The 23,661-nt window shown below is 45.4% G+C and overlaps 3 protein-coding genes across 3 annotated transcripts in view; 2 read left to right on the top strand and 1 right to left on the bottom strand.

Annotated features, from left to right (window-relative positions):
* The window catches only part of LOC309498939 (uncharacterized protein), a 259,849-nt gene extending 249,744 nt beyond the window's left edge, over positions 1-10,105 (bottom strand). The window contains exon 1 of the mRNA XM_082169924.1: positions 9,334-10,105. Within this exon, the coding sequence (XP_082026050.1) occupies positions 9,334-9,394 (61 nt within the window). The 5' untranslated portion in view covers positions 9,395-10,105. The remainder of the gene's footprint in view (positions 1-9,333) is intronic.
* Positions 1,712-5,783, top strand: LOC309499213 (uncharacterized protein). The gene is made up of 2 exons (XM_082170384.1): positions 1,712-3,240; positions 3,541-5,783. Exons 1-2 carry the CDS (start codon positions 2,619-2,621, stop codon positions 4,731-4,733), a joined length of 1,815 nt encoding a protein of 604 aa, XP_082026510.1. The 5' UTR covers positions 1,712-2,618; the 3' UTR covers positions 4,734-5,783.
* Positions 10,106-15,510: 5,405 nt separating the features above from the next.
* LOC309514133 (uncharacterized protein) lies at positions 15,511-22,428 on the top strand (the record flags this gene model as incomplete). The annotated part of the gene is made up of 4 exons (XM_082190275.1): positions 15,511-15,689; positions 16,719-16,788; positions 21,094-21,274; positions 21,402-22,428. The coding sequence occupies 4 exons, from the start codon at positions 15,511-15,513 to the stop codon at positions 22,397-22,399; spliced, it is 1,428 nt and encodes a 475-aa protein (XP_082046401.1). The 3' UTR covers positions 22,400-22,428.
* Positions 22,429-23,661: the final 1,233 nt, after the last annotated feature.

Below are 23,661 nucleotides of genomic sequence, written 5' to 3'. Positions count from 1 at the left end.
CCCATCCCGAGGTGGACGCGTCCGTGGACACCACTTTCACCCTCGAGGAAGTCCCCAGGCTTACACCTGATTGGTACCAGTCGTTCGCTTTCCAGGGTTTCAGAGCTGTGACGCATTTCTGATTGACCCTGAGGCGAAGCAAACCGGGTGCCCACGCTTCGCGTGGGACTCGCGCTTTCAGCCAAAACTGCAGCGGGCCCATGCGGAGCAGGCCCAGCTGGAGCACTGACGATGCTGAGGCCATGAGACCTAGCATCTTCTGAAATCTCTTGAGCGGGACAGACGCGCCGCAGCGAAAAGAGTTCGCTGTGCGTCGAATGTCTACCGCGCGCTGTTGTGATAGTCGCGCTATCATGGATAGTGAGTCCAGTTCTGTGCCCAGGAAAGATATTTTCTGACTGGGTGACAGGGAGCTCTTCGCCCAATTGACACTCAGATCCAAATCCTCGAGGTGATCGAGTAAAATGGTCGTGTGTTCTATGAGCACTGCGCGAGATTGCGCTAGAATCAGCCAATCGTCCAAATAGTTTAGCACTCGCATGCCTCTCATTCTGAGGGGTGCGAGCGCCGCATCCATGCACTTCGTAAATGTACGGGGTGCCAGGGACAAGCCGAACGGCAGGACTGTGTACTGATATGCCTGGCCCTCGAAGGCGAATCTCAAATATCGCCTGTGACGTGACGCTATCTGTATTTGAAAATACGCGTCTTTCAGATCTATTGACACAAACCAATCTCCCTGGCGAATCTGCACAAGGATTTGCCTGGTCGTGAGCATCCTGAACTGTCGCTTCACAAGCACTTTGTTCAGTTGCCTTAGATCTAGTATGGGTCTGAGACCCCCGTCTTTTTTCGGTACCAGGAAGTATCTGCTGTATAGCCCTCCTTCGCTCTGAATTTGAGAGAGAGGCTCTATGGCCCCTTTGCTCAATAGTTTCGTCACTTCGGCTCGAAGTAAATGTGCTACTTCTGTTTTTACCGTGGTCTCGACGCGCGCCACATAGCGGCGAGGGCGTCGGCGAAACTGCAGCGAATAGCCTCTTTCTATAATGTTCAGCACCCACTTCGAAACCCCGGGTAGCTTTGCCCATGCGTCTGCATGGATAGCTAGGGGTTGAATACGAAGCGCGCTCCGCTCGCTCAGCGGTGGAGAAGCTTCGGCGTGCTGTAACACAAGCATGGCGCTCGTGACATTTGAGGCATGGGGCGCGCTGATAACAGCGGGCAGATTGCCCGCGTTCGACTCCTCTGCGGTGGTCAACCGCGAGGGGGAGGGCTGGGCGGTTCCCGTGGGAACTGTCATGTCTATGTGTGGATGTGGGCGCGGGACAGCGGGCACATTTATCACACCGAAAGCATCGTTCGCTTGAGTGAAGCGAGTGCACGTTGGTTTCGTTTTTACAGAAACCGTGAGACATGCATAACGTGGTGTTAGTGGGCACTGGGTAGTGGGCACATTCACCATGTTTGAAGTGCGACCGATCTGAGTCGGTTTTATGTGCGCGAGCCCTGTGTGACAGGCTGTGCTTGTGTGTAGGGATGGGCACTGGGCAGTGGGCATTCTTACTACACATGAAACACCATCGGCCGTGGCCGGGACACCAGAAAATACACTCTTTTGGGGATTTATCTGGGTAGCCGTGAAAACTGCATTTGTGTGGCAATAGGCAATTGCCCGCGCAATTGCCCGCTGGTCCTAACGGCAATAGGACCAGCGGGCAGCATACTAGAGGCACGCAGCTCGCAAGTGGTTTTCTCTAGAATACCTTGTTCTCCTGATATTTCAGTGCTGTATTTTAGTCAAGGTAAGGCCATCTTCGATTCTCTTGTTCTTTTGTAATTTTAATTTGACATAATCCTGTATTTCAGTTAGACGCATTGGCACTTTAGAGAAATAGCCGCGAACGAAACACATGTAACTGTTTATAGCAACCTAATTTGCACGTAACTTAAGCCGTTGCTCCTAGCACTTTAGATTTGACACATTTTGCCGTTATTGACTTAATTGCCCGAACGAAACAGCATCTGTAAGAATTGATAGATATAAATAGAAGGGCTTTCAGATCACTTCAATAGGACCAGCGGGCAGCATACTAGAGGCACGCAGCTCGCAAGTGGTTTTCTCTAGAATACCTTGTTCTCCTGATATTTCAGTGCTGTATTTTAGTCAAGGTAAGGCCATCTTCGATTCTCTTGTTCTTTTGTAATTTTAATTTGACATAATCCTGTATTTCAGTTAGACGCATTGGCACTTTAGAGAAATAGCCGCGAACGAAACACATGTAACTGTTTATAGCAACCTAATTTGCACGTAACTTAAGCCGTTGCTCCTAGCACTTTAGATTTGACACATTTTGCCGTTATTGACTTAATTGCCCGAACGAAACAGCTGTACTCACTCAAGCGGTGAGAGCATTATCTGTATATCTGTGTAATTTGCACGCTGTCGCGGAAGCGTCAGCGGAAGCGTTCAGCCTCCTCGTGTGAAGACCGACTCTGGTAAAGACCAGCGACTCTACCTGTGCGACTCCACCGAGCAAGGACACCAGAAAGGCACTTAAGTATCTCCTCTTCCCTTCTTTTTCCCTCTACTTATCCTATTGTTCACCTTAATCAACATGTGCTTTCAATACATTCCTGTTATCTCTCGGCAACGTCCTTTCATCACGCGCAATAGACAGCGCAATACTGCCAATCTGCGTCCCATCCTCACATCCTCACACACTCCTCTCTCTCTTTCTGTGGGTCTATGGAATTGTCAGTCAGCAGTCAATAAAGCTGACTTCATTCCAGCCTTTGCATCTCATTCTACTCTTAGTATCTTGGGGCTGACTGAGACCTGGATTCGTCCAGAAGACTCAGCAACCCCTGCTGCTCTCTCTAGCAATTTCTCCTTCTCCCACTTCCCTCGCCAGTCTGGGAGAGGTGGGGGTACAGGGCTTCTCGTTTCTAACAATTGCAAATACTCCACGCTCTCTTCTCTATGCAACAACAACTCATTTGAATATCATGCTATTACACTTACAACTCCCATTAAAATCCATATTGTAGTCATTTATCGCCCCCCAGGTCAGCTGGGTAACTTTGTAGATGAGCTGGATGTGCTGCTGTCCACTTTCCCTGAGGACGGCACCCCACTTCTAGTCTTCGGTAACTTCAACATTCATCTCGAAAAGCCACATGCAACAGACTTCACCTCACTCCTAGCCTCTTTCGATCTCAAACGACTCATCACCACAGGTACTCACAAATCAGGCAACCAACTGGACCTGGTTTACACACGCAACTGCACCACAGAAAACATCCTGGTGACACCTCTCCACGTTTCAGATCATTTCCTCATTACTTTCAGTCTACAACTCTCTACCCCTGCACCACCACCCCCACCACCAGTCACTTTCAGACGAAACCTGCGCTCACTTTCCCCCTCCCATCTTTCCTCTGCCGTGTCATCCTCTCTTCCCCCATCCTCACAATTCTCATCTCTGGATGTGAATACCGCAACGGACACCTTATGCTCCGCTCTAATCTCTTCTCTAGACATTATCTGCCCCCTCTCCTCCAGGCCAGCACGCGCTACTCCCTCTAACCCCTGGTTATCTGAGGTTCTTCGGGAACACCGGACCGAACTCAGGGCAGCGGAGAGGAAATGGCACAAATCAAAAGACGCATCTGACCTGAGTATGTATCAATTTCTCCTCTCCTCCTTTTCTGTTGATGTTCATGCTGCAAAATCTTCATACTTCCACAACAAGATCAACAGCTCCTCCAACACACGACTACTCTTCAAGACATTCAACTCTCTCCTCTGTCCACCTCCACCACCACCCGCCTCCTCCTTAACTGCTGACGATTTTGCGCACTTCTTCACCAAGAAAACAACAGCTATCAGCAGTCAATTCTCAGCTCCACACACACAGAAACCCAGACCGACCCCTTCCACAGCCAATATCCCTCTGTCCTCCTTTTCTTCGCTAACCGAGGAAGAAGTATCTACACTTCTCCTCTCTAGTCACCCTACCACCTGCCCGCTTGACCCCATCCCCTCACACCTTCTACAAGCCATCTCTCCCACACTTCTACCATCACTCACACACATCATCAACTCATCCCTCCATACTGGCACCTTCCCTACAGCATTCAAGCAGGCTCGGGTTACTCCACTGCTCAAAAAACCAACGGTAAACACATCATTTGTAGACAATTACAGACCTATCTCTCTCCTACCATTCATTGCGAAGACACTTGAAAGAGCTGTCTTCAACCAACTAACATCCTTCTTGTCTCTAAACAACCAGCTGGATGTCAACCAATCTGGCTTCAAGAAAGGACATTCAACTGAGACTGCATTACTGTCAGTCACAGAAGCCCTACGGATCGCAAAAGCTGCTTCCAAATCTTCAGTCCTCATTCTCCTGGATCTGTCTGCTGCCTTCGACACGGTGAATCATCAGATCCTTATGTCCACCCTCTCATCACTGGGCATCACAGGAACTTCACTCCACTGGTTTGAGTCCTATCTCACAGGTAGGTCCTTCAAGGTCACATGGAGAGGTGAGGTATCCAGAGCACATCAGCTGACCACAGGGGTTCCCCAGGGTTCAGTTCTTGGTCCCCTCCTCTTCTCCATCTACACCTCATCACTGGGACACATCATACAGGCACACGGTTTTTCCTACCACTGCTATGCTGATGACTATGCTGATGCTCTTCCTCTCCTTTCAACCAGATGATCCCACAGTAGCTGCACGGGTCTCAAGCTGTCTGGCGGACATCTCCACATGGATGAAGGAACATCACCTGCAGCTCAACCTGGCAAAGACTGAGCTTCTCGTCCTCCCTGCCAATCCGTCTCTACAGCACGACTTCACCATCCAGCTAGAGTCATCATTAATCACCCCATCAAGATCGGTCAGAAATCTTGGAGTAACGTTTGATGACCAGCTGACCTTCACAGATCACATTTCAAAGACAGCTCGATCATGCAGGTTTGCACTGCACAACATCAGGAAAATCAGGCCTTTCCTAACTGAGCATGCAACACAACTCATCGTCCAGGCCCTGGTCATCTCTAGGCTTGACTACTGCAATGCTCTTCTGGCTGGACTTCCAGCATGTGCAACCAAAACCCTACAGATGATCCAGAATGCTGCAGCTCGTCTTGTCTTCAACGAGCCCAAGAGGGCCCACGTCACTCCTCTGTTCATCTCTCTGCACTGGCTACCTCTCGCTGCTCGCATCAAGTTCAAGGCACTGACGCTTGCTTACAGAACTATCACAGGCTCAGCTCCCTCCTACTTTCACTCACTCCTACGAGTCTACATCCCTACCAGACACCTACGATGGGTCAACGAGCGACATCTCGTGGTTCCATCACAGAAAGCCACAAAATCACTTTCCAGAACATTCTCATTCACAGTTCCATGCTGGTGGAACGCTCTCCCCACCCTCATCCGGAATGCAGAATCCCTGACAACATTCAAAAGACAGCTGAAAACCAATCTCTTCCGTGAGCACTTAACCTTATAGAAAAAAAAAAAAAAAAGAAAAAAAAAAGAAAAAAAATGTTTTCCTTTCCCTTTGTAACATCACTTATCAGGCTTATGCTACTCTGAATAATACCTGAACTTCGTACTTTGAGCACTTCTTGCGTTGTTGTTGCTTTTGCCTCTTTATGATGACTCGCTGAATTTTGTCCTAATTTGTAAGTCGCTTTGGAGAAAGGCGTCTGCTAAATGACTAAATGTAAATGTAAATGTAAATGTGTGCAGGCAAGCGGGTGACAGAACCGACTTGTTGGCTGCAGAAAACACTGGAACAGTCACATTTTCTGGAACTGGACGAGCGAATAGCTTTGGTGTGAGTCCGGCCGCAGCGGGACTGGAACACCGTCGTTTTCCTAGCTGTGCTAGGACGACTTCGGGGCCTCAGGCTTCACCGTGATCCTAGGTCGCGAGCCACGTCCTGCGGGGCGGCGACCGGATGAGCGGGAGCGCGGTCTCGCGCTTCTGGCCTGGCGGCGCTGTGAAGTGGAGGCAGTGGACGGTGGCTGTGGCTGTGAGCTCTGAGCAGACGGTTTCGCACGGCCTGCTGCAGAGCTGGAGCGCTTCGGGAGGAAGTGCTTCATAGCCTGAGACGCTTTCTGTACCTCTGCGAATCTCTCCGCGAAGTCCTTGACGGAGGATCCAAAGAGGCCTGTGGCGGAAAGCGGGGCGTCGAGGAACGCGGTGCGTTCAGACTCTGCCATTTCCGAGAGCGTCAGCCAAAGATGTCTCTCAGACACGGTGAGAGAAGCCATAGTCCGTCCAATGGCTTGCGCTGCGGACTTGGTAGCACGGAGAGCGAGGTCCGTGGCACTCCTTAAGTCCGGCACGCAGATCGCGTCAGGTCCTTCCTCATCCAGCTTACGGAGGAGATCGGCCTGGAAGATCTGGAGCGTTGCCATGGTGTGCAACGCTGACGCAGCTTGCCCGGCGGCGGAGAAAGCGCGGCGGAGCAGGCTTGACGTCGTGCGGCAAGCTTTAGAGGGTAGGGCCGGCTTAGCGCGCCATCCAGCGGAGGGCGGGCATAAGTGGGCCGCTATCGCCTCTTCAACCGGCGGCAGCGAAAGGTATCCTTTGTTCTTGGCATCGTCAACGGCGGAGAATGCCAAAGAAACAGCAGGACGCACTCTAGCCGAATAGGGGGCGTTCCAGGACTTGGCGACTTCTTCGTGTAACTCAGGAAGAAAAGGCGCCGGTCTGGACGCAGGCGAAGCGCGCTCCCCAGGCAGGAAAAATCCATCCAGCCGGTTGTGAGCGGGCTGCTCAGGCGAAGACCACTCGAGGCCGAGGCTCGCCGCGGCCTGTGCGAGTACTCGCATGAGTTCCGTCTCAATGGAAGCTCTCTTGCCTGACGACGTGCGGGCAGGGGGTGCGGGGTCCTCAGAGCCCGCCCAATCCTCACTGCCTGACGCCAGGATAGAGCAGGAATCATCCTCTCCCAGCAGGGCTTCCTCATCCGCGATGTCAACGGAAGCGGCGGCAGACGGCGGCCGCTGTCCGTCAGGAAGCGAGACAGACGAAGCCGGGGAAGCAAGCGGGCGAACCGGCGAGCTTTGGCGGCTGAGGGAGGGTTCCGGGGCCCGCTGGGCACGGCGCTTTTTACGGCGCGACGCCGCGGCGGGCGGGGAAGCAGTCTCGGTGAAGACAGCTAGGCGAGTCCTCAGAGTCGCCATTGCCATCAGCTCGCAGTGAGGGCAGCCGCCGTCAGCGAGCGCGAGAGCTGCATGTTCCTCACCCAGGCAGGAAACGCAAATCACGTGGCGGTCCCCGTCGCTGAGTGTGGCTCTGCACGAGCCGCAGGAAGGCATCTTGAAAAAGACGCTAGCTCTTTTAGAATGTGTGTCGCGGCGGCGACACACACACACAAATACAGAGTAATAAAAGAGAAGGATATAAGCGCCGGAAAGCGCAGCAGGAAGGCAGGAAGGCGGCGCGGCCAGCGACTTCAGTGACTCGTCCCGCTGAAGGTGCTCTCTCTCGACGGCGCGGCTTCTAATCCATCTCCAGCGATGCGTGTGCTTCGCTTGAAGGATGAAAAATCAGATAATAGCTGCCTGCGAGCGGTATTTATAGGCCTAGACCACGCCCATTTCGGCGGGACGTGACGCAGCGGGCGCGAAGTGCCCTGATTGGGTCTGACGTCACGCCAGGCCTCGCTCGATAGGCTGCTGCAGTTGCCGCAGAGCAGCCAATAGGCGCGCGAGCTGTCTCGCCTATGTCTGCATTGCTGCTGCAACGCGTTTTGCATTATTACAAAATTAAGGATAATTTTTGGCTTCAATATCTCGCGGAAAAGGATTTTCCCCTAGCGTAAGATATCTTACGCAGTACGAGAGACCTCTCGTAAGAGAACTGTAAATTGCGTGAGTCTCACGCTAAATGTGTAGAGTGGGCAGCCCTGCTTTTAGAAGGGGGATAAATCGACGGCAGCGTTCCTCCTTCCGCCATGCTTCTTCTCCATGTGAGGATTCATTACATTAGACTAGAGTGCGCACTGCGCCGCATGCACACAGTGCTTCTACATGTGGGGATTGTTTACATCAGAGTGCGCACGTGTTTTGGGCAGCATATACGCAGTGTTTGTTTAAGCGGTTGATGGAAAATAAGCTAATGCGCGTTCTATAAATATAAATTATGATCTATTTTTTTTTCACAGTATTTTGAAGTGCCCACGATAATAATATCGTGCATATTCATTACCGCGATTTATCGCATTACCGAATATCGGCACATGTCTAATTGCAATACAATATCGTCACTCTCTATAGCAACGCTCTCCCACATATTAATCTATTGTAACTGCGCTTATTTCCGTCGTTGGTATAAGTAGCAGTGGGTGGAATAGACAAGAAATGTACAGTTTTCTACCATCTTGCTGACAACTTTTCTTTAGTCATTCGGCAGTCTTGCAGCTTGAACCTCTACAGGAAATCCACCCGTACGCCCATTTCACACATACTCCATTTGCAGTGCGTAGTGCTTTCACATATGCATACAGTAACTGATCCACGGCTGTACCACAAACACAAGTTTTGTCAGCATTGCGATTCTTTTTGTACACATATACACTCTTTAATAGACGTTTAAACACAATTTAAACAACGTATTATTCAATGCTACTTTATATATATATATATATATATATATATATATATATATATATATATATATAAAGTTGCTCAAGCAAGTGGTAAAATATTAACCATGTAGCCTACTTATATTAAAGTCGCAAACATTTTAAATTAAAACTTAAAATTGACAAAAACAGCCGACTCATGCCTTTTCTTTTGCATTTAAATTTTAATACAATAAATCTTGCATGTCACAAAGGACTTGTTTTTCCACCTCCACGAATGAGATGATTTATGGTGAGATTACTACATTTTCATGTCAATCTGTGTTCATTTTGACTCATTTTAATTCAGCGCGTGCAGCACAGCAAAATTAGACTCGGTGCGAAAACGATCGCTACCTCGAACGGATCGCCGGACCGCATCCACATGAAGTTTGAAAGCTCTAACCTGTTAACATGGGTGCGGAAAAAAAAATGCACTCGGAGTATGTGTGAAACGGGCGTTACACTCTTAATATGAAGATAATTCTTCATCATCAGATGTTTGAGTGACACTATGTCCAGTATCAGGAATAATACAGTATGATCTGTGTGTATCAATACACAACTCCGAGATCACAACGTGAATGTGTGCAAGAATAAACTGAGCATGTTCAAATGAACTCTTTCCAGACTAATTCCACTAAATGTCTTTAGAGAATATACAAATTTCTTTACCTGTGAGAAGTGAAGAGAGAATTATCAGTCCCAGCAGACACAGATCACACTTATCAGCCATTTTGTGTTTCTGTCAGTCTTCCTCTTCATTATATATAGTTACAGCTCCTCCTTTAAACATCATCAGCTCCTCCTCTGGTTGGTTACTTCCTCTGATCTCATCAGTGTTTAGTCCTGACTCTATGACACAGCTGAAGAAGCGATCAGAAAGATCTCTGGTGTAAAACTGTGTTGACTTTGAAAAGCTCTGGATCAGAAAGTGAGCTGAACTGTACAGTGGCGTCCAGAAACCAACCAAGTCCATAAAGAAGTGTTATGTTTGACACTGAACAAAGTGCTTTGAATGAACAGATCCACACAAATCAATACAAACATATATTTATCCTCTCATTAGCTATGTTTCCATCACCCTGTTTTTATGCATATTTTGAAGTATCGCATCAGAAACGAGTGATGGAAATGCAAAATTTATAAACTTTAAGTTTGGATGGAAGCCCAGCTATTGTAGCTACTGATTATTTGTCAGAGAAAACAAATTCAACATAATGAAATATAGTTATTTTTAAGTGACCCAATACAGTGTCCTCAGGGTCATTTTTATGTCTATTTGTTTTTTTTTATTATTGACACTTTTTTTTCCATCACATCACTAACACATTGTGTGCTATATGTGTGTGTGTACCATGAAGCTTTTATTAGACTACTAAGTTTGTGCTTGTGAAACCACAAATTCACAACCTCCAGAAGTGTTTCACTGACAGATGCGTCAAGATCACACTTCATCTATATATATATACACAGCAAAAACTCCAGTGTTAAATTAACTCTCCTGGGAATTTATCTTAGACCACACTCAAAAGTGTTAAAATAAGGGTACATTAAAAAGTCAAGGGCCCAACTAAAGCAAACACTGATCACCATAACGGTGTGATTTTCTCCTTCAGTGATTCTGCTTGTTAACATCAGGTGTCTTCAATAATTGTCAATTATCACTCAATTAAAAACGGGTTTCAAAGTGCAAGTTTTTGAAAACGGTCTCCTCGTAAATAATCAAAATGTGAATCTCTGAAGACGATGAGGTCATGCACATGCGTATTACGTGTTCAGTCTATAGTGTTTCATCTCCATCTGATGGCCTGGCAGCAGAATACAGGGTTTTAGTCGTTTTCGCGGATCCGTGTGAATACAGGGCTGAATAAACGGGACTAGGCTGCGTTCACACTGCAGGGCTTAATGCTCAATTCCGATTTTTTGAAATTTTTTTTGCAAGGCCGTTCACATTTCCAATTAAATGCGACCTTTTGTGATCTCCTGTGTGAACGTGAAATGACCCAGAAGTGACCCGCATGCGCAGAAGAGTACTCAACGGTCAACGACGTCACTTGTTGTTTGAGGAAGTAGCTAAACATGGATGTCAACAGTGGAGCTCGTTTAGCGATATTAAAGTTATTTTGCCAACGGAGCCAGCACAATTACAATCTTCTCGTTTTAAGAAGAAAATGTAATTAAAAAGAAGGAGGAGAGCAAGGTTTTTGGCCATGGCGTTTTGTGGAGCAGTGGTAGCAACGTTGGTACAGAGAAACGTGTGGGTGCGGAGTCGCAGCCAGGAGTGGTGGGATACTGATGTAAGTGTTACTGTTGTTTATCTTCTCATTCCCGCCTACTTCAACGCAGAATTATGACGTTTGTCGCGTATCAATGATGTGCGGGTCGGATACATGTGACCTGGCCGTTCAGACTGAAGTCGCATTTCAAAAGATCGGATACGTATCGGATTTGGACCACATACCCAAGTGGCCTGGGTCACATTTGAAAAGATCGGATCTGTGTCATTCAGACTGTCATGAAAAGATCAGATACAGGTCGCATAGGGGCAAAAAAATCGGAATTGGGTCGTTTCAGCCTGCAGTGTGAACGTAGCCTAAGTGAGCTCACGCCGGTCTATTTCCCGCGCGTCTCTCTATCTCTGTAGCAGGAAAACTCCAAAAACAGTGAGAGCGAGCACAACGCTGACTACTAAGTGTGATGTTCTCCGCTGTGATTATCAGTTGAGACTCATTAGAACGTCTTTCGCCGCTGTTTATTCTTAAATGCCTCTGAGTGTGTCTATGCCCACGCAAGCCACATCCTCTCTCACTCTCCTGCTGGAGCAAGCACAGTGCTTAAGGGTCTGCAACTGAAAAAGATGTCTGTGGCTATCAGGGACAATTATTGAACATATCACTCTCTAAAGAGCATCTTTAGCCAGTGGTTGTTTTACAGCCCTGCGCCAATGTGCGTGTCACTGGCTAGGGCTGTGCCCACGCAAGCCCATTCATCAAGGATGAACACTCATGGCAAAGCGCAAGTCTCGCCTCTCTGCGCTCGTGTTCTGCAGCTCAGCAGCGACCCAGACCCCGAAGCAAAGCCGTAAGCCGCGCCTCCACCCGGCCAAACAGTACATCTGAACGAATTCAGCCCTTAGCCACCCGCGCCGAGGCCTGGAAAGCTATCCCCGGTGTGTCAAAATGGGTTCTGGACATGATGACATGAGGTTACTCGCTCCAATTCACTCACAGACCACCCCGCTTTGCGGATAAAGTCAATGCTTCAGTGAAGAGCAACGTGGCTCACGTCCTCCGCACTGAAGTACTGAGCTTACTGGCGAAAATGCTGTCAGGCTTCTATGGCCGTTACTTCCTCGTTCCCATCAGGCCCATCCCAGACCTCAGACATCTGAACTACGTCCTCACGAAATGGCTGTTCAAGATGCTAACTTTGAATCGAATCCTCGCGCTAGTATGCCCAGGGGCTTGTTTTTTCTCATTGGTTCTGAAAGATGCACACTTTCATATCCAGATTGCCCCCCTTCACAAACCGTTCTTGAGGTTTGCATTCGAATGGGTTGCAAACCAGTATACAGTCTTACCATTGGACTGTCTCTGGCACCACACATGTTTAAGAAGTGCATGGGTGTGGTGTATTTCCCCTGAGACACAAGGAAATGCACATCCTCAACTACCTCGATGACTGGCTCATTCTGGCCCAGTCAGAGGCGGAATTAAACTCTCTCAGATCTGTGCTCCTCAGCCATTTGGGATGCCTAGGACTCAGAATCAACGTAACCAAGAGCTCACTGCTCCCCAGTCAGAGAATCTTCTTGGGTGCAGTAAGACTTTGGCTAAAGGTTTGGCCGACACCCGAGCGCGCTCAGACCATTCAACGGCTTTTGACTTTGTTCAGAGTAGGGGCCTGTTGCCCTCTCAGAACCTTCAAAGGATGCTAGGCCTCATGGCCTCGACATCGACAGTCCTTCTGCTGGCTCTGCAGCATTGCGCCCCCTGCAGGACTGGCTGAAACCTCAACATTCTATAGTATTCCTGCTAGAAAAGTTGTTTGTCCAGGATAAACCTGTGATAGTACTTGCATACTAGTCATAATCTGAAGATATAGTATACATGTAAGACAAGGCTTTAGTGATGACATGTTGATATACAAGGTAAATTGCTACAGTCAGTCATGTTATGTGACATCAAATACACTTGTTGTATTACATTTTAACATTTATTCACAACACATACCATGACTGTTCACAAACATCTCTATACCCTACAAACTAGGGTAAAAGCACAATAACACAAAGAATGAAATGGCAACTATATAATTATGTAGACAATACTTTTATTAGTTTAAATTAGTAAAAAAAAATCTGTATATGTCACTGCTGCTAAGTTTTCGCTCATTTGAGAGTTTGTTGCAAGTCCAAATCAGGGAATGCACATCTCAACTTTCCTGCAAGGGAAAATAAATAGTACAGCGTAACTGAATGCCACTGCATAGTATAATAGAGGAATCATTGGTAACGGGTCATTGAATTACTGAAAAATAAATTTTCAATAATTATACAGTTTAGAGAAATTTCTTTACTCCATAAAAATTTTTCAGGTTTATGTGGTTTTTGTCCCTAAAATGATTTTCTAAAATTGTACAGTACTGGTTCCCAACAATTCCTAACCCTCACTGATATACAATTAGTTAAAACGATTATTTAATGCAATCTGCAATTTTGGGCCGAAATCTAGGCTGGGAGAAGTGAATCAGCAAGTGGTTTATTTTTGTGTGTGATAAAAGTCATGAATTTAGAGAGCATGCTAAAATACCATGTAACAACTTCACAAAACAACAATCTCAAAACTACCATACCAGGGTTTTTCCTGGGTCAGAAATGGTCTTCGGTGGAGGCATAGGCGTAATTTGTGGGTGGGGCGAGTGGGGCGGGTGGGACGGGTGTGATATGTCCCCATCACTTTTTGCCAGGGTCCATTTTGTCCCCACCACTGTATCAATACAAATAAATAAAACATCTCCAGTTAACTAGCAGAGCATTCATTTAGTTTGTCTGTTAAATAAGAGGCGATCTAGCGCTAAAATGTGTTGCTATTGAAATCAAGTGAACAAAGTGCTTGTTGCCGCTGATATCAGTGGAGCGGATACAGTGTGTTCTCTTGTGGCTCGCTCACAGTCTTCACACAGACCCGTGCTTCAATCTATCACTTAACGCCGTTGCGGAGACTAGGGGTGTCGAAATTAATCGTTTCTACGATGCATCGCGATGCAGACGAGGACGATTCGGTATCGGTTCAGTAATAGACCATAACCGATTATAATGTACTGACGCTTTTCTGACGTCATTTGTCACGTACGTGCTTTGTCGCGGTAGCATACAGTGGCAGAGGGAGACGAGACGCGAGTGCAAGTAATTAAAAATGATCCAACTACTTTAAAAGCCTACATCTGGGCACATTTCGGCTTTTATGAACAACCTGGTAAGCACGACCTGCAGAAGACACGCACTGTATGCGCTCATGTCATGCACAAATATAATATGCAGGAGGTAATACCACTAACTTGATAAACCACGATTTTCACCCCGACCTTTTAACGCCTGGCAGAGTCTGACTGCTTTAGAGTCAGTGGATGAGCTCCAACGCCGAATCCGCAGCCAAAAACGAATCATCCACCCGCCCCAATAATTTTCTCTGATTTAAGTATCCGCACCCGATGGTCAAATTACAATTATGCAAACCTTGCTTATCAAATATTTTTCAACTTAAATGATGGATTTATTAAACAAATAGGTTTTTGGTCTGTCTCTGAACCCCTTGTGATTGAAATATGCCGTTGTGTCAACAGCCCGCCTCCACTCGAGGCCGGCGAGATGCTGAAGATCACTGAATAAATACAAGTTTGAAATGAACACAGATCCGGAGGATTCGCTCTCCCAACCCCCTGTCTGACATTTCCGTCCACAGGCCATCCTTCATGGACATTGTTATAACCGAGACTGAATGTGCTCTGTGTGCACGTGTTTCCCATAAAACAGGCTGCTTTGGTTGCTAATCGACAAATTGCTAATTACATAATTCGATATCACGATGCACTGCATCCTCAATTAATACAATTAATACAAATGAATTACTCAATACAATAATCAGTGTATTATGTTATCATTAAAGATGCACGCATCAACCGTGGCCGAATCTGCTGTTGAAGGTGACGATCATCCATTTATAATCACGCGTAACAACACAGAATAATCGAAAACAAAACTGCTCAATCACAAAGTACCAGCGGCCAGAAAAGCAACGCAAAAAGCAACGCAATTCAACACAAGACCATACCCATCAAACTCCCTCAGGCTCAAAGAAATTACAGATGAAATAGCATTTCACCTGGCAAAAGATATGGCTCCCGTGACCACTGTTGAAAAAGATGGCTTTAAAAAGCTGATTAAAACCCTTGATAAGCGCTATTGCATGCCCTCTCATAATTATTTTTCACATGTTGCAATACCTTCTCTGTACAACAAGTGTTGGGTGAGCAATTGAAGCGGAACTGCGAGATGTACAGTATTTTGCAGCAACTTCAGATTTATGGTCCAGCAGAGCAAAGTTATACATGAGCATTACGATTAATTTCATTATTCATGATTTTGAGTTGAAAAGTCGGTGCCTACAGACTGGGTTTTTTTCTGAGGACCACACTGGCGAAGCATTGGCACAGGGATTAAAGAATGCTCTCATAAACTGGAAATTGGAGGAGGAAAATCTTGTTTGCATAACTATAGACAATGGAGCCAACATTGTAAAGGCCATGTCCATAAATGATTGGACACGACTACAGTGTTTTGGTCACAACATGGGACTGCATTATATCCTACAACATCTGGACAAATCAGGGACTTATGTGAGGATCCTGTTTGTGGACTTCAACTCAGCCTTCAACACCATCATACCAAACATCCTCCTGTCCAAACTAGCCCAGCTCCCTGTGCCCGCCTCCATCTGTCAGTGGATCACCAACTTCCTGACAGACAGGCAACAGTTAAGCCCCTTTCACACAGCGCTTTGAACCCGGCAAATTGCCGGCAAATTGCCAGAGCGCCTTCTGTGTGAACGCAAACTCGACCCGGGATTTAAGCCGGGATCGATGCCGGGTCGGGACCTAGTAACATTGCCGTGTTCAGTCCCGGAACGCGCGCTGTGTGAACAAAAGCCGTAACAATGCCGTGTCGTAGTGATGACGCTGAAGCCGGGCTCGTTCTCCAGCTGTGAAACGGTATGTAATGCGCAAGTTTATGATCGAATCAGAGAAACAAATGCACAGGCGTGGTTTCTCGAGAGAGAGATCGCAGCTCATAAGCAAACTTAAGACGCTGCTGAGATTACAAGTCACATCGATGTCACGTGTCTTTACGGCATTTTTACGGGTTGTGTGTGAACGCACTCTCTGATTCCGGAAAATCACTGGCAGTGTGAATGACCAAAATCAAACGAACCCGGGTCAAATCCCGGGTCACTTTATCCGTGTATTTTCCGGAATCTCTGTGTGAAAGGGGCTTTAGTGAGGCTGGGAAAATTCTCATCCACACCTTCATAATCAGCACTGGCGCCCTCCAGGGGTGCGTTCTCTCCCTACTGCTCTTCTCCCTGTACACCAACGACTGCACCGCAAAAGACCCCTCTGTCAAACTCCTGAAGTTAGCAGGCAACACCACACTTATCGGCCTCATCCAGGACGGTGATGAGTCTGCTTACAGACTGGAGGTTGAACAGCTGGCTGTCTGGTGCAGTTATAACAACCTTGAGCTTAACACACTCAAAACAGTGGAGATGATCATGGACTTTAGGAGAAACCCCCTGCACTCCCCACTCTCACCATCATGAACAGCACTGTGGAAGCAGTGGAGTCATTCAGGTTCCTGGGCACCACCATCTCTCAGGACCTGAAGTGGGACAATCACATTGACTCCGTTGTCAAAAAGGCCCAACTGAAGAAGTTAAACCTGTCACAGGAGCTGCTGATACAATTCTGCTCTGCAGTCACTGAATCCTCTGCACTTCTAGAACTGTCTGGTTCAGCTCAGCTATCAGATCTCAGAAGACTACAGTGGATAGTCTGCTGAGCGAATCACTGGTACACCCTTCCCCACTCTCCAAGAACTGTACTCATCCAGAGTGAGTAAAGAGCTGGCAGAATCACCCTGGACCCCTCACACCCAGGGGTCAAATTTTTGGGATTAACTCTTTCCCTGCCATTAACATAAATGTCTGTGATTTATTAGACTTATGCTGCGTCCCAACTCGCCTACTTATACTACGCCCTTAAAAGTATGTACTCCTTTTATGAAGAAAAAGTACATACTTTTGAGTGTGTAGCAAAAGAGTAGACCAGCGCCACTTCCTCTTTGAACTGTTGTCGTCTGGTCGGCTCTACAGAGCTCTGAGCACCAGAACGGCCAGGCACAGGAACAGTTTCTTCCCTCAGGCAATCCACCTCATGAACAGTTAATGCCTGCACTTAGCAATAAACATGTGCAATATTTAAACACTATTTATACATTTATTTATTTAATACACCAGGCTTCTTATTTACATTTACATTTCCTTGTGCATTGTGGTTTTTTTTATTATTTAAATCAATTTTTGTGTATTGTGTATCTGTGTACTAATTCTATTTTTATTATTTGTATTATCTGTGTCCTGTCACTGTTATTCTGTTTGTACTGTGGAAGCTTCTGTCACCAAAAACAATTCCTCGTATGTACAAACATACCTGTCAATAAAGCTCTTCCTGATTCTGATTCTGACAACAAACTGTACAAGACATGTATAAAAATGTCATAGACTGACATATATATATATAAAGAGCTTTTTTGTAGATAATATTTGTGATGATAAACCAGTCTGTGTGAGCCAGTCCAGTGGATCTCGCGGTCCAGAGTTGAGGACAACTCGCGGTCCTATAGCAGGATAGGTGCATACTCGCACACGCTTAGAGCTTGTGTTAATCGCACGTAGAAAAGGAAGTTAAGGAACGACCTCGATCCATCAGGAAACGCCACATGGGTCGCTGCATTCGGTAGGCTATAGCGTTGCAGTCAGACTAAATTCAGTTATATTTAGACTTTATATTTAGACTATAGACTTTATTCACGAGTTCACGCATTACTTGCGGGTGCAAAAGTGATGTTTATTCAATGCATTTAAAGGGACTATGTGTAGCTTTTTAGGTATTTTATTATCTAAAATCAATATTTTTATTAATAAATATGCCCTCAATGGTGTACAAATACCTATGCCAATGATCAGACTAATCCTCGTAAACAAAGAATTTATTATCTTTATATACATGGGACGGGTAGGTCCACGGAGGCTTCCATGTAGTTCCGCCATCTTGAAAAACTATAATAGCAGAGAGGGACAAAAAGTACTAGGCCAACGCGTTTCCACAACGCGTTTTCGTTCAGAACCAGCGTCACGTGACTGAAGCCAGCAGAAGCGGAGGAGCAGAGCAGTGAGAGGCGCTTGTCACTGCCGCGGCAAGTTTAAAAGGATGCACTCAGGGTCCGAAATTAACTTTTTGGCTCACCTGCCACGGGGACTGGTAGATGAAAAAATCCACCAGCCAAGCATATTTTTTACCGGCCAAAATAATAAACAGCCTTTTTTTGGTCACATATACATTCATTTTAGTACATTTAATTGAGATAATAAGGTAACGTTAGGCCTATTATGTTGAATACAAACATTTAAAAAAATGTCCAGAGAAAAATTTTAATAAAGTAGGCCTATAATAAATTTTAAAAAATCTATATATTGATCAGAATGAGAGAAATATATGAAATATTACTATCATTGGGATGAAAATGAATAAAAACATTTTTTTGTCAGTTTTGTTACCTGACTCATGTGGAAGGGAAGGCAGAACGTACTTGGTTACTTACGTAACCTCGGTTCCCTGAGAGATAAGGGAACGAGTATTGCGTTGCAACCGCTATAGGAAAACTCATTTTCTCGAGAAAAGAACGGCCATGGGGTGTGTAAAGCAGAAACGTTATGCACGACCCGCGAGTGCTGAAGACGTTCTGTACGGACTTTAGATTGGTGCGCGCCCTTTGCTCTCCAACTGCCAGCAGGACACAAATGGGCGGCGACCGCTTCTTCCAGTGCGGGAGCTTCACATATCCTTTTTCCTCAGCGCCGTCAACAGATAGAGCGTTAACTGTACGTACACACCGCCGCCGACTTGAGCTGCAAAGAAGCTCTGGCCGCCCGTCAAGGACGCTTGTCAAAAAGTACGGGGAAGCTTGACGCTTTGGAAAATTGAAAATTTCATATTTTGGTATAAACATTCACCCGCCAGTGTGGCGGATAGCCTTTTGAGATTTACTCGCCAAACGGAAAATCTACCCGCATTTGGCGCTTGGCGGGTGTTAATTTCGGACCCTGGATGCACTGCACGGTTATTTATACACCGTACATTCATGTATATGCTGAGTCACAGGATGAGTCCTCGTCGTCGAAAAAGTCCAAAATAGACCGTAAAAGGAAACGTGACCGGAGATTACAAAAACAAGGGTTAATGTCGAGATAGCTAATGCAGGAGAAAGCTTTCAAAAGAGACCCTGAAGTTGCCTGCTTTCTTCTCGACAGGTAAGTCAATGTTACGGTCTTAATTACAAGCTTTTTTTTCATTGCTTGGTTGTGTACTTTATTATATAGACAGTAGAACATTTATAGTTAAAAGTTAAACAGGCTCTTTGATGAATAGCAGCTATTGAGTAAAGTAACGTTAGAAGGCTCTGATGATGATGATATCTAACAATGCACGTAGCCTACTTAAAAAAATATAACGAGTAAATAAGGCATTACTACTAATTACCATAGTTAATGTTTTTCACAGTCAGTAATTCATACTGTAACATTCTTTTTTTCGTTGTTTCAAGTTTCAGTTTGTTTTAAATAACAAGCTGTTCACCCGAAGAAAAACTCAAAGTGCTATTATAAGACATCCTGTCATAGCTTTTTAGTACATAACGGCAACCGTAGATGCAACGCGCATTTGAAAAAGTGAGGCGCTGGAGAGCATTATTCGTTTGAATGCAAAATACAATTTCACCACTAGATGGGAGAAATTCCTACACACAGTCCCTTTAACATTGACACATTAACATTAATTGTTTTGATGGTTGCTTGCTATCTGGGACCCTCATCAAACACCCCTGAAGCAGCTAATCAATGTCTTCAGGATTACTAGAAAGATACAGGCAGGAGAGTTTATCAGGGTTGGAGATAAACTCTGCAGGACAGTGGCCCTCCAGGACTGAGTTTACCCATTCCTGGCTAAAACTTTTGCTTGAAAAGTTTTGAATAGATGTGATTGTGATATGCGATAGTTTGGCTACACCCACTACACACTCCTGCCAGTCGGACGGATAACAGCTCCAAACCCTAAAAGCTCCACATTTCACAACTCCACAACAATGTTTTCTGGACGCATCCATGCACAAGAAACACAAGCATAACAGATTGTTATGATCCAGAAGATCACATTTGCTTTTATTTTGGCCTAATGGACAATTAGAGAAATTCACATGATTGTGTAGGCTGTCTGTATATGTGCACTGCATTTTTTAGATGAAGGAAAAAGATGCAAAAAGAAAAAAGAAAAATGTGCGCCTTGCACTCGACACCATATATTTGACACATTTGACAGACCAGACGATGCCAGTGCAGAAGACACCTATGCTGGAACTTATAGACAAGTTTCCTGAGTGAAATAGGCGGGCCGCCATTAGCCTTTCACTCTGCCAACGACTTCCGGTTATGTCTGCCAAGCACTTCCGGTTAGCGAGTTAGCATCTTTTACTGTCTTTGGTTAGCGTGCAGAAAAAGTAAACTATGGATGGTGTTACACGCCGACACGGCTCCGGGACATGTGCTGTTCGCGGTTGCAACAACTCGTGGCGATTGCTGAATGTTTGGTCGGAAGGAGAATGTTGGTTACATCAACCATCTACAAGGCGCCAATGTGGATGTGCTCCCCCGTATGCGTTGTATGAGAAACCAAAAACAGATGTTGAATCTCGGAAATGATGTTTTATTAACAAAGTTCGGGAGGAACACGTTCTAATGATCAAACAATCAAGTCATTCCAACCAGCTGTCAGCAATCAGTAATCAACAGGTCCACTCAATCAGCATGATTAAAGGCCTATAAATACTCACAGTCGACTCACCCATTATCCTTGACAGTTTTCAGCATCCCTCCACCACCCCATCTCCTCACACTTACCTGGTTATCTTCCTAACCAAGAGATACGGGGGGAGTACTCTGGGTTCGGGCCCAATTTCCGAGCTCGGAGCCCTCCCCCCGGACAGCACGCCAAATACGCATAACTATTTATTCTCTGATCATTTGTAAGTGTGAACTCGTGAAGTGGCTAGCGGCTTTGAAGTTGAAGAATCCGCCCAAAAGACTGTTTGTTTGTTCTTATCACTTCATTGATAAAAAGCCCACAGAGGAAAACCCTTTCCCGGAACTTTGGTTGGGATACGAGCGACCTCCCCAGCAAAAGAGACGTAAACTCGACAGAAACACAAGTGACACGCAATCGGATGGTAAGTGTATCTTGATATTTTTCTGGTTAGCTAAAGTTTGCAGCATAAGTTCGACTGTTGATATATGTTTCTCTGTCCTGTGTTAGTAGGGTATATACATTTATAGTTGATGCTGTTTGTCTTTTAGAAGTGTGCATCGAGCCGAAGTTTAAAGATGCTGCAACACAATGGGAGGATCTAACAAAAACTGACCACAGCTACGCGGCAAAGTTGGACCACGTGAACAAATCGACGCAGACTGGGGGTCAGACTGTGGCTGATGATATGCTCCTGGATGATGATACCTCGCTGCTGTACACAGGACTGCGTCTGGTATATTTTTTTACTTTGGTGAAAACGATGTTGCCATTTAGTAAACCATCATGTAGTATTCCTGTTGTTGACCAAATACTGATGACCCTCATCAAACTGAAACTGAACCTTGTGTTAGGGGATGTGGCAAAGCGCTTTAAAGTGTCTAAAGGTGAAGTAAGTAAGGTGATTGCTCACTGGATTGATACATTGGGTGAGCAGCTTGAACCCATGGTTGCCTGGCTGCCAAGAAGTGTTATTCGTGCTAACATGCCACCATCCTTTAAAAAGAACCACCCCCAGACCACTTGCATCATCGATTGTGCTGAAACGGCTATTCAGAGAGCTACAAACCTTAACTGTAGGAGTGCCACTTTCAGTCATTACAAGGGAACCAATACTGCCAAATATCTTGTTGCTGTGTCACCTCATGGGCTGATAATGTTTATATCAGAGGCCTATGCTGGTAAAAGCAGTGATAAGTTCATCACTATAAACAGTGGGTTTCTGGAGGCCCTAAGGCCTGGTGATGAGGTAATGGCTGACAGGGGTTTCACGATTCGAGATGTACTACATGAAAGGAAGGTGAAATTGAATATTCCTGCCTTTACCCACAAGCGTGGTCAATTGACCAATGAGGAGGTAACGCGCACTAGACGAGTGGCCAATGTCCGTATACATGTGGAGAGGGCAATCCGAAGACTTAAAGTCTTCAAAATTCTGTCCCAAACTGTCCCCATCTCCATGACCCCGAGGTTGGACAAGATTCTAATCATATGTGCTGCTTTAGCAAACATGAGGTCCAGACTCATCCGACTGCCACATGAGGTGTAAGTCCCTATGAAAAGTAAAACCTGGGTTACCTGCAGTTTTTTTTTTTTTTTTTATTGTACATATTCCTTTTATTTATATATATATATATATATATATATATATATATATATATATAAGTAAAAGGAATATATACATATATATATATAATATAAAAATTCCAGCTAGAAAAACCTGTGTAAATGTATTGTTATTGTTCCCTTTCTGGTGTTGTGATTATTGATAAGACAAAACAGAGTTTTAACTAAGAAAAACTTGTGTGAGTGCTATTCTTTTTCTTGTATTGTAAATATTCACACATGACAATAAACAATTTGATTTTTGAGAAGAAATGAATGAATTTTTATTGATCCTATTCCATAACAAAGGGACAATTTCATTAACTCCTTAATGGCTGATTTTTTTTTATAATTAAATAAAAACAAAGTAAATACAGGAAAAAATCTCACAATATTACAAAAAGAAAAAGACTGGAATAAAATATTAAATTAATAAATAAAGATAAATGATAAGTTACTGATATAAAAATAAATAAGAGTAAGTAAAAGAAAATAAATCAGTTTGATAAAAATAAATAAAAGCTAGAAAGGATTTGTCACAAATTTGTGACAACAGGGGACAAGGGGTTAAAAAAGGAATGACTAATCACCCCAGTACACATAAGCAGGTCATGCTGATTTTACAACATTCATGTATCTGGAGCACAACTCCAGCCTTCCATCATCGAAGTCATCGACAACTTTTGGCAACATGTGGGTGAAATAGAAGGAGTGTAGCCTTGAGATATGTCCCTCAACAAAGGTTTGGTCGTAGAGCACATTGAGCTGCAGACATTCAGTGTTACTCCAAATCACCAACAAGGCTTGCCGTAGCCCTGTGCAGTGCATGCCCAGTTGCACCTGCATGTAATATCCCTTTGGCCCATTGAAGGACAGATGGAAGTCCCCTGTGGGCATGCGTTTGATCTCACTGCTTTTAGCAGCAAGTGCTTCAGTAAGGGACTGGTTTTTGACTAAGACAGGGCACTTGATCTCCAGTAGTGTGTCTCTGTTCATGACACCATCCGGACTCGCAGCAAGCCATGGCTCACTCGGGCAAACCACCAAACCTTTCACATCGATGTCATGACCTTGGTCTTGCAGGTATTGCCTGGCGTGCTCTTCACCCTCTGCTCCTTGCCGGGTTGCCGCGTTACCGTGAAAGGTAGGATGGAGGTGTTCAGACAAGAATTTGTCTGGTGCTGTGGTAGCCCGAACTGGCACATT

The sequence above is a fragment of the Leuciscus leuciscus genome (genome assembly GCF_965113295.1).
Source record: "Leuciscus leuciscus genome assembly, chromosome: 1".
In the NCBI taxonomy this organism is placed as follows: domain Eukaryota; kingdom Metazoa; phylum Chordata; class Actinopteri; order Cypriniformes; family Leuciscidae; genus Leuciscus; species Leuciscus leuciscus.
The sequence above is the reverse complement of the archived record's forward strand: the minus strand, read 5'-3'. Positions and strand labels throughout refer to the sequence as shown.